The sequence below is a fragment of the Arachis hypogaea genome, chromosome 19 (assembly GCF_003086295.3).
Source record: "Arachis hypogaea cultivar Tifrunner chromosome 19, arahy.Tifrunner.gnm2.J5K5, whole genome shotgun sequence".
Classification (NCBI taxonomy): Eukaryota; Viridiplantae; Streptophyta; class Magnoliopsida; order Fabales; family Fabaceae; genus Arachis; species Arachis hypogaea.
The window spans coordinates 2,711,934-2,722,816 of NC_092054.1; the positions used below are offsets into that span (position 1 = coordinate 2,711,934).

At 34.9% G+C, this 10,883-nt stretch overlaps 2 protein-coding genes across 5 annotated transcripts; both read right to left on the reverse strand.

Annotated features, from left to right (window-relative positions):
- Window positions 1-1,247: 1,247 nt before the first annotated feature.
- LOC112775461 (putative cytochrome c oxidase subunit 5b-like) lies at window positions 1,248-5,805 on the reverse strand. The gene is made up of 6 exons (XM_025819082.3): window positions 5,046-5,805; window positions 4,774-4,862; window positions 4,323-4,373; window positions 3,023-3,089; window positions 2,829-2,908; window positions 1,248-1,666 (listed from the first exon to the last, which is right to left on the reverse strand). The coding sequence occupies exons 1-6, from the start codon at window positions 5,209-5,211 to the stop codon at window positions 1,604-1,606; spliced, it is 516 nt and encodes a 171-aa protein (XP_025674867.1). The 5' UTR covers window positions 5,212-5,805; the 3' UTR covers window positions 1,248-1,603.
- LOC112775460 ((6-4)DNA photolyase) lies at window positions 5,740-10,557 on the reverse strand. Of its 4 annotated transcripts, none has more exons than XM_072227790.1 (15): window positions 10,127-10,557; window positions 9,534-9,605; window positions 9,368-9,448; window positions 9,049-9,219; window positions 8,910-8,981; window positions 8,639-8,725; window positions 8,417-8,515; window positions 8,237-8,320; window positions 7,845-7,931; window positions 7,378-7,449; window positions 7,182-7,295; window positions 6,714-6,801; window positions 6,536-6,631; window positions 6,364-6,418; window positions 5,740-6,232 (listed from the first exon to the last, which is right to left on the reverse strand). In XM_072227790.1, the coding sequence occupies exons 1-15, from the start codon at window positions 10,430-10,432 to the stop codon at window positions 6,220-6,222; spliced, it is 1,497 nt and encodes a 498-aa protein (XP_072083891.1). In that variant the 5' UTR covers window positions 10,433-10,557; the 3' UTR covers window positions 5,740-6,219. The 4 variants fall into 4 exon arrangements, with proteins under 4 accessions (XP_072083891.1, XP_025674866.1, XP_025674865.1 ...); XM_025819081.3 differs by having other exon boundaries at window positions 9,534-9,608; window positions 10,127-10,539; XM_025819080.3 differs by lacking the exon at window positions 6,364-6,418.
- Between the last annotated feature and the right edge of the window lie 326 nt (window positions 10,558-10,883).

Sequence of the window (10,883 nt, forward strand, 5' to 3'; positions counted from 1 at the left end):
GATTGTGTTTCACTAATAATGTTACATACGTATAAAAAGTTAATTCAAAATAAGTTATTATATAAATATACGTAGTTAATATTTTATAAAATATTTTGTTATTTTACTGTAAAAAATTTGATTTTTTTTTTATCAACGATAGGAGACTCGAACCCGCAACCTCTTAATTGAGTATGGAGAGACTATGTCATTTGAACTATAACTCATTGACTAAAAAGTTGATTATTCGACTATAATAAATTTGATTATTTAATTAAAAATATATAAATTAATATATATAAATATATAATAACTGATTTAACGGTTAATTTTTAGTGGGCACGTAATATGCTTCACTTATATTTCATTTCTAAGGGAGCTAAAAACGAGAATAGGAATTTTGGGATAAATCTTACTAAGAATTTAGAATATTTAGTTGTCATTTCGGTATTTCAGTACTTACTCTATCTTTCAATGGTTTTGTTTGATTTGGCAAAAGAGGGAGAAAATGGTAGCCTTTCACTCAAATTTCTCTTTTGATTTTTATTGAATGAAGAAAAGGAAATGTGTTGTGTGCAACAGTGCATATTCTGATTTCTATGCTTTGTATGAAGCAAATTCATTTTTGATATCCACCACTAAGCATCATTTTCTTTACTCCAATTTAAATGGTCACTAGTCTTACTTGGGATATGTTTAGTTGAAAACGAAATTTATCACATGTAAATTTTATATATGGTTTACGCATTAATTCCTTCATAAAAAAAACATGCAATTTATTTTTATCCATCAACCAAGTGAAATATCACAGGATGGGATAAAATTATACTCTTATCAAGTCTTAATGAAGTTTGTTAAAATTATAATTTCAATAACTTTTGTACATCATATTGTTAAACAAAATAATTTGTTGTAATAAATATTTTTATCAAAATAAAGTTAAAACATTCTATTATTAACACATGAATTATTTAGACAAATATCTTATGCCAATATTAAGATTAGATTCAACAAATTTTTTTATTCATCTAATATTAATTTCACATCCAAATAGTCTAAGACACTGAAAATCTTTTAGTTGAGTGTAAACAAAATAGACAATGATCACTGACATTGACATTGAAATTATATTCTAACTTAGAATGTGGTTTTCAATGCTAACAAACATTCATATTTTAAGTCTTACTATTTGAAATGTCACTTAAAAACCCATCATATTCTTGTAACATCACCAGTGAGAAAACAACTATAAAAAGCACACACAAGTCTTTAATATGGAAAAATTCCTTATAAAAATGATGCCTTAATTCATTTTCATGGTTTAGGACTTTGGATGCTTAAATCTCTTTCTATAAATCCAACCTGAGTTAAAGAATCATCAAAGTTGCCATCAATTATTTCACAAAGGCACCACAAGATCTAAAGGGAATTGACAGCTCAAGCATCTGAATAATCACCGAAACTTTCTATCTCAGCAGGAAAGTTGCAACAACACAACAAAGGTATAGACAAATCAAAACCAAACATAGGCTCCAGGATTTTGGAAAGCCCTCTCAGTGTATGCTAAACAATGTCTCTCCATCTTTCTCGAATTTATTCCAGAAGGAAATTTGAAGGATGCAAATTAATGGTGGTGTTCGTCGTCCCCGTGTCCGTAAGGATCTCCGCCAGGTCCCACCACTTCAAGCTGTAATGGCAAAAGAGCATACAATAATTAGTGTCATTCTCCACTGATAATTACAACTACTAATGTTCTTAATTGGTTTCTGGCTGTCAACAGTTCATTCATGCAAAAGATGCACACATGACAACAGTTTAGATAAAACCTATGCAATGCGATACTTCAGGTCTGATTGTCCATAAGAACAAAAAGTGGCATGCCGATAACAACGATTTATGTGCCGCTATACGTGTTTATGGACAAACCATCAGTTTTCAGATACATCAAAGCGTTTATGAAACTAGTGGATGAGAACAAAAATCAGATTCCTGCAGCTTTTCAAACTACTTTTGTGGATGTTAACCAATGCTTCAAGAAATTGTTGAGCTGTTAATACTTTTATTAGATTTAAGATGATCTTCAGCCACTAAAATCTTTGATCTAACCCAAAATAAAAATCCTTGCTGGACTAATAATTTGTTTTTGCAAGGAAAAGGACAGGTAAAGCCGAACTTAAAGCTTTAAATGGTAATGAATAACAATACCGAAGAATGTTCAAAATAGACACCGAAGATTGAAGGCCCACACTTTCAAACGAACTAATTTAGAATGTTCTTGCAATAGGCTTAAAACACCAAAAACATGCAACAATACCAGATAATCTCACATATCACTAGTCCATGCATTCAGATTGCAGAAATGTTAGTTGAAGTTAAATTGTTAAAGGAACTATAAGCCCTAGAACATAATATGCAGAAGCAGCTTCAGTCTGTATAGTCAATAACAAGCAACGGTTGTTGAGAATTCAATGTATACAAGTCCAGGAAAACAAAAATATATTTAGGTTAACAGTAAAAGATATATTTTGTGATTCTCAACTTGCCACAGAAGATTGTGACAGCAAAATATTAAGAGAAAATGACAAATATTACCTTAATCTTTTATCCCGAAGGCAAATAAATGCCTCACCAAATTTAATTACAAATAGGTCCTAACCTTTGTAAACGAGGGACACATAGGTCCTTCTGTACCATATTCAAACCATTGCTAGAATGATCCATGTGTCTCCCATTTACAAAGGTCAGGGACTTATTTATAATTTAATTTGGCGAGGGATTTATTTGTCTTCGTGATAAAAGATCAGGGACTTATTTGTCCTTTTCTCGGTAAAGTGTGATTCTCAGCTTACCACAAAGTACTGAGAGCAAACTGGGCATTCATGAGGCTTGCCTTTCTCCAGCCAAAACCAGACAACATCATGCTCATCCTCTGCAATCATGTTATTCACCTTCTCAATGTCGTAATTAAAATGCAACATATTTTTATGAATTTGTAAAGAAGCTAACAATCAAGGACACATTAAGAAAGACTAGGAGCACTCACCACCTTCACCTCCTGGGCATCCAACTATCCTTCTATCATAGTAAGATTTAACAACAGCTGGTGTTTCCTGACAAAACCAATGACAAAAAGTAGATATTGATGTAACATTCTTCAAAACCATTATAGTGAATATTATCGCTATGCCAAAAATATATTATGGCCATAAGAATCATTATTAACCTTTGGGGAAGAAAGTAGGAAACATGAATATTAGATGCATAGCAGACATGTCCTTGCATCAACAATAAATGTAGACAGGAATTTATTTTTATTAAAAAAAGAAAAAAACCAACCGTAGAAAATCTCGTAAATGATTCAACACAAAAAGACATAAACACATCAAATCGCACAATAGATGAGGTCCCTTGATTGATTTTCTGCCTTATGCTTACTCTTACTTAGTCTACCATCTTTACATCCTCATGCCTTGTTGGATTGCAATTGCTTATAAAGAGGATCATAACATCAACAACAAAATTCAAAACAAGCAACACTTTCCTTGTCCCACTAGGTGGGTCATTACACGTCAAGCAATGCCATAGCGTTCTATCATAAATTATATTTACATTTAAGGAATTAAGGCATTACCATCTAAATCTCTTTCGTTAATTTCACCTATTGTATTTATTTTCTATGTCTCCGTCTCCCCCTACATCTAGCTATTCGACTGTGATCTATTTAATCCACTATCCTTATTGGGACCTCCATAGGTTTTCTCCATACATTACCAAATAACCAAAGGTGAGATTGCATCATTTTCTTTCCAGTAAGCACTATATCAACTTTCTAGTGTGTCCACTAAGGCACTAACTAATCTAACAGCATCACATCTCTGAAACTTAGGAATTACTTTCTTGTTGACTCACCATTCAATATTCGGTCCGATAACATTACCAATTTTATAGTTTTGCGCAAAAATTTATGCTTGATCCTTATTACTACATATTTTAATCAGAAAAAATAGCTTAAGCACTTCTCCCCGTTAACCACCCATCTAGAACCTCATTGTTTATGTCTCCCTCTATTTCCCATCATATTGGATAATTGATCCAAGACACTATAATCTTGTAACCTATGTATGGTACCATTTCTAATTTTCTTCCTAAATTGGAATTTATATAAACTAACATTCCATATGCTCCATTTTTCTTTGACATATACAAAAACCATTATTTATCCATCTGCATTCCTAAGAATTTCCCAAGAAATTTTCAACAATTACAAGAAATGTCACTCTAGTTATTGAGAAAGCGAAACCCATGTAGAAGACCAGGGGAAAATAGCATGCAATAACACCAACCTTTGTACCGAAAGGACCTTCAGGATGATCTATTTCAAGGATATCCCTCCCCTGACAAAACAGAGAAGAAATTAGATATGCTCTTAAGGTGCCGAAAACACATACTTAGCAGCAAATCACTCTGTTACATTTACAAATCGGTTTCGCACACATAGACAAAAGCTCTTTTGTTAATAGTTCTTTCGTCAACACTTAAACTATATGCTTATCTGATCACAAAACCGGCTAATTATAAAACCATAAATTCTCCAATTCTTAGCCCCAAAATTAGGGCATATAAAAGAGTAGATTTTTTAAAACACTTTAAACAATATATTTTTTTTTCCTAATCACAAAATTCAGAACAAAAATTACAAAGGTATCCCCATTACCACCAGATAAGTTACTGAACACTTCATTCAGAACAAAATTCAAAATTAAATGAAGGAAAAGAAAAAGGAAGAATAGTTACCTCAAGATCAGCCTGAATCTCCTCAGCTTCGTGCCCAGTAGCAATTGGCATTACATCCTGAACAGTCTTCTTCACTGCTTTACCATCATCTGCCACAAGCCCACAACACCATTAATCCTCACCAAAACTAAATAAATAAACACACTTTTTCTTTTCTTTTTCTATTCCTTTTTTAAGCAACATTTTTGGGGTCATAATAAAGATTGTTGAAAATAAACTATTCCTAACACAGTTCTAAGAAAATCATGAGCAAAGAGTGGAGGACGGAGTACCAGATTGGGTGGAGAAGTGGCGGGAGAGGAGGGTGGAGGAGTGGGAAGCGGTGGCGGCAGTGGCGAATCTGGCGGCGGCGGAAGCAGATCGGGGAGTGGTAGATGAAAGAGGGGCAGAATGGGAAATTAGGGATTTGAGGTTAGAAGAGAGTAGCCTCCGCCACATGGTTGATGGTTGATCTCAGGTCACGCCCCTTTTATTGATGGAAACGGCGTCGTTTTGAAGAGCAATGGATGCAGATTGCTGAAGCTGGAGTTGTTGCCGTTCTGTGTTGAGTTGTTCGCAGACCGAGAGAGAGGGTTGAGTCTTGGACTAGAGTAGTTTACTAGGGGATTGACTTGGCACGTGAGAAGGGTTATGTGGCACGTGCCACAGGATGGAAAGTGCAAATCAAATGCAATTTGCCAATTTCCAATGTGCTATTGGCTGGGACATAAAACTAACCACTGTTTTTGTTGTTGCTAATTGGAGTTTCTTATGGAAATGGAGGATTCCATTCCATCTTTGGAATTTTACTGGTTATTTGGTTGTTTGCTCTCCCAAGTTACTCATTTAGTAATTAATTAGGCTTTTTCCTTTTATTTCTTTGGTGCCTTCAAAGATTAGCCTTTTGTTAATTAAGAATTGAAATAATCTAATGGAGATCTTTACCATTTTTTAGAGGTCAAATCAATCCAAGAAAGATACTCCACATTAAAGCAAGTTAATTCAGTTGAATACAGTACACACAACTATAAAATTACAAAGATGGTGTCCCCCTGTTTAATGTTCATACAATATTATAACATTCTCTAAATACTAACTAGTTTGTAAAGTTAGAATACAACCTCTCATGGTATTACCAACGTTCCCCTGACTACTACAATTAGCATATATGCGGCTATTCACTACAACACAACGATGTGATTAAAAGGCAAAACAACATTCTAAACATGCATAATCTTGAAATCCACAACAAGCTATCAGAAAGAGACGGGGGGAAATTAGGTTGTGAAATTTCACTAGGCTAAACCAGATGTGTTTCTAGATCTCTTGGCTTTTGTCTCTTGTTCTTTACCCTCATCTAGTTTCCTTCTCAAGATTTTCAGATCATCTTCATTAACAACACCATCCAGTTCTTTGCTCAGTGCATACGCCTCGCCCATTTTCCTTTTGCACTCTTTACTCGCGGAATCATGCAAAACAACTGAAACAAAACCCTTGGAGAATAAGAAAGGGATAATATGGAACCTCGTACAGTTCTGTCCAACAACAGAGATGTTAAATTTGAATAGGAAAAGTATTCAAGTTATCCTTTCTGGCCATTAACATCCATACATTTGTAGAATATAATCACACCCAGATAGTGATCTTTTGAGAAACTTCAAACTACCTAGAGGAAGTAACATCGATGATAAATCAGAAAACATACAAAGCAGGATACGCATGACTTGCAGTGTAAACTATAAAGCCTTATCGAACATTCACTAACCGAAGCAGCAGAACTGACCTGGCTTTGGGTAGTCTTTGCCAATAATACAATTTGCTTTGGTCTGAATGCTTAGAGGAGCACTCCATGGTTCATATATGTACTGCCTCGGCATATCTGCTTAAATAATTTCTTATTAACACGTCACCTTATTTGGCGAAAACTGACATGATAGAACACAAAGCAATGCTAATCATACCTTTTAAGACAGGCAGAAAGTGCCTAATGTAGTCACCATTAGGGTCATACTTCTTACCAAAGGATGTCGGGGAGTAAATACGATTATACTGGTCATATGATGCAATACACAAGAAAAGACGTGAGTGCAAAATACAAGATTCAAGCTCTGAAATTTCAATAACTAATAACAAAATACAGATAGGAAGGATCACCAACGAGCATCATTGTCAGAAAAACAAAAAGGAAACTAGACGAAAACTAATTCAAGAAGGAGCGCCAGTGAGCATTAACAGGGGAAAAAAAGAAAGCTGACATAAATCCAAGACATCTACAATATTATACTATATTCACTTTAGAAACCTAAGATGAAGATTAACACTCAGAATTATAGATAAGACAAAAAAATAGAGAAAGAAATGGATGCACTAAAGATTCTATTTACAAGTTTGAAAGTTGAAACTAACAACTAGCAATGTATAATTCATACCTGATAAAAGAAGGAAGAACATGAGAGCCACAACCAGTTTCCATTATTAATAGCCCAATCTGCATCGATCAGAAGCCTCTCAAAGACATCACGTCCTCTCTCCCAGTGAACAAACTGTCAGCAAATACAAACAACATTGGTACAGAATAAGGGAGCATAGAAAGTTCAGCATGTCTAAAGGATTGAAATCGTATACCAGATCACCTCGAGTTAGAAAACACGCAACGCAATGACGTGCCAGATGATGCATCCAACCCCATTGACGTAGCTACAACAGAAGAAAAGATGGATTCATATGTATCCCCGAGTGAGAATAGAGATGGCCAATATTATCCATTAGAGCACTGCATTCCTAAGATGGGTTCTCAAGGAGATTTCATATATTAAGCCAAGACTGTGAAATTGAGCTTAGTCTTCATACTCTTCACACATATGCGTACGCGCACATGTCCCACTTTATCTCTTCCAAACCGAATTTAACTTTCGCCTAAAAGCTACAATCCTTTATATATTGGTTCTTACCAACTGAAAATAACAAATTGTTGACTCTTTTGAGAATATCATGCTTTGTTTTTTTCATTCACACTAGTAATTTGAATAGTTTGCAATAATAGAACTAGTGCTTCTCAATGCATCATTTAAAATGGATGTCAAAGCTCAAACCTGGACCATGATAGCATCAATCCATGGAAATCCTGTGCGACCATCCCTCCAAGCCTCTAACAGTTTATCATCATCCTTCCAAGGAATCTACAACAATATTTTTCAAACAATATTCGTATCTATTAAGAAATTGTGTCACGTTGGCTTTTGACAAAGAAGTAGTGATCTGAGGACAAACTCATAGTTGTTGACAAAAATATTCAACATATCAACAATAACAAGTACAACACAAAATAATAAAATCTTGAAGAATAAACATAAGGGCCAGATAACCAGTTAGCCAAATCTATCTTTAGATGTGGAAGTGTTTTTATATCCAAATAAACAATCCTTATCATTGAATCAAAGTTAAATATTCGTATGCAATATACATTAGCAAACATTTATTCTACCTGTTTGCATATCTTGTTGTCTTTCATCCTATCAAAGTTTGGAGTTCCAAAAGCTACTGTGTAAAAGAAGTCTCTCCACAATAACTGGAAATGTTGACAACAGGTAACAGCTTCAGTTTCTTCAAGATATATAGATCTTGGAAAACAATGCAAGACTTAAATTGGGGAAATACCATTTACCTGTCCTAGAAGAGACACAGGTGGTGATGTATGCTTCGGCATGGTTTCATAGACATCTTGAATCTGCCGGTAGAAATATCTGGAGGAAAGACAACCAAACTGCCCAGGAAATTAATAAAAAGCAAGAAATACAGAAAGAATCTCGAGATTATGTCATGATTTGCAATTGAAAAGAACAGAAAAGGTCAAGTTGAAAATTCAATATTACATAATTTGACTTACTTTTAAGTAAGGTGATAAAACAGTTGTTGCGGGCTTAAGAAATGCAGATGGATTACCCTTTGGTTTCTCAAACGTTGCGACCCATGCCTAAAATCATATTTAACCAAAAAAAAAGGGTTCAGATAAAACAAGCTATAGAAGTACGTTATTACAAATTACATGCATTTGATCTTTCAGCAACAAACAGCAACTTTATATGTTAATGATGAAGTGACATCACAGCATGGAGCTTGCAACTTTTCATTCTCTAATGCTAGAATGCTGAAATTACCTTGTCTTTCATGCATTCTGCCAGCCTCTTCAACGCTTCCGATTCACCGCCTTTGAAAGGAGAGAATTCATCCTGAATTTAACATATCTCATTTGGTGCTCGTGAAGAGAGCTAATCTAATCTAAAAAATGATATGTACCTGTTTAGCATCTCCATATCCAAGGTCTTCAATTGTAGGAACCTCAGAAATATCACAGCTCCCAAGAATACCAATGGGAGGAAGAGAAGAGTGTGTGATTGTGAGAGGTGGCGGTGGTTGCCCCGCAATTTTGGTGAATGATTGATAAGTAAGTGGTGGCTTCCCTCCGTTCTAATTTTGGCAGTAACAGAAGAAGATGGACAAATGAATCATCAGTTAAGAGAACCATAATGCGAACATTGTTGAGGGACTATTCACTAATTCAAATAAAATTCATCAATTGTTAAATTGCAGAGTATTGTTCAAGTATTAAATTTACCCTCTCTATAATTTCTGTGGGATTGAAGAGTGTGTGACTCACAGGAGAGAAAACCTCAATCCCAGCTCCAAGTGCAAAGTTCTGACAAAAGAAAAATTAAAAATGAAAAATGAATAAACAATAAGGAGTTGGTTGATCAAGAGGCCAAAATCCAAGCAAACATTACCTTTACTTTAGTATCTAGAGCCTGATAATATGGCTCAGTGTCATACTCAAAACATAGCTTTCTGACGTTCCACTGCTTCAAGCAAAAGAACAAACAGAAATAAATACCTTAAAGTTTGTCTCTATCCTCAGAATGATTCCAAAAGGGAGAAATAAAAAATAAAGAAAGTGAAAAAGCTAAATACCCTTATAAAACAAAGATAAGGAAAGAAACCTATTTTTGTTATTCAAACTAATTTGTGTTTGAAAATAATTATATAATATTATTTTGAGTTTAATTTTCGTGAACTGTAAATGTAAAACTCATCCAATAAGCTTTCATGCTCATTATCTAAGAAACAACCAATTTCTTTTATCTACTTAACAACAACGATTTAAATGTCTTCGTGAAAATTATTTGCATTGAGTAATTAAACCCTAAATCAGTTTAATTTTGATACACTGAACAATTCTATACCATCAAATTATCATACATTCAAGCAGTGATTATGAAATTCAGTTCCTCTTGCGATATGACAATTTATAATCAGATGCAGCATAAACATGAACAATTGAATGACATAAGAATGTCGAAGGAGAAAATGCAGTAGCCACCTCCTTCAAGCAGCGAATGAGAACTTCGGCAGGGTCACCCTTAAGAACCAATAAACGCGAGCCAAGGTTCTTGAGGCTGAGATCCAAGTCCACAAGACTCTCCAGCAAGAACTTGATGCGGTTAAGACCCGCGCGCGACGAACCGGGCGAGAATGAGGTCGGGTCAGGCTCCATATAATGCGGGTCCACCACGAATAGCGGGTAGAGATGAGACGCGCCTTGTGAAGCAAGTTGTAGCGCCGGGTTGTCGTGGATCCGAAGACCTTTCCGAAACCACATCACCGATGAACCCGACCCGGATAACATCGTAACGAAGGAGATGATAGAAGAGAAAGGAAACTATGTTTGAATCTATTTTGAGTGTTACGGGTTATTGTTACGTTCGCGCCTTTTTACGTGAACAAGGGTGGTTGGTTTCTAACGTGCGCTGCAAGTTGTAATAACTAACCAAGTTCGATGCTATTGCTAGTGTGAGATGTGGGTTTTGCCACGTAATACTGTGGAGGAAATTGTTAAGGGTCCATGGGCTGCCACGTAGCTTCTTTCTCAGCCACATAGGATTGGTAAACATTCGTCTTCTAACTAATTTTTTTTTTTTGGTGAGTGTCTTCTAACTAATTAATTATTAGATAATAATTTAATTAAATATATTAATTATTTAACAATTTTCAATTAATAAGTAGATGTGAATCTTTATCATCAATTTTTTCTTTGAATAAATTCATTTAGGAAAACCCATGTAGTTAAATAGCAGTTG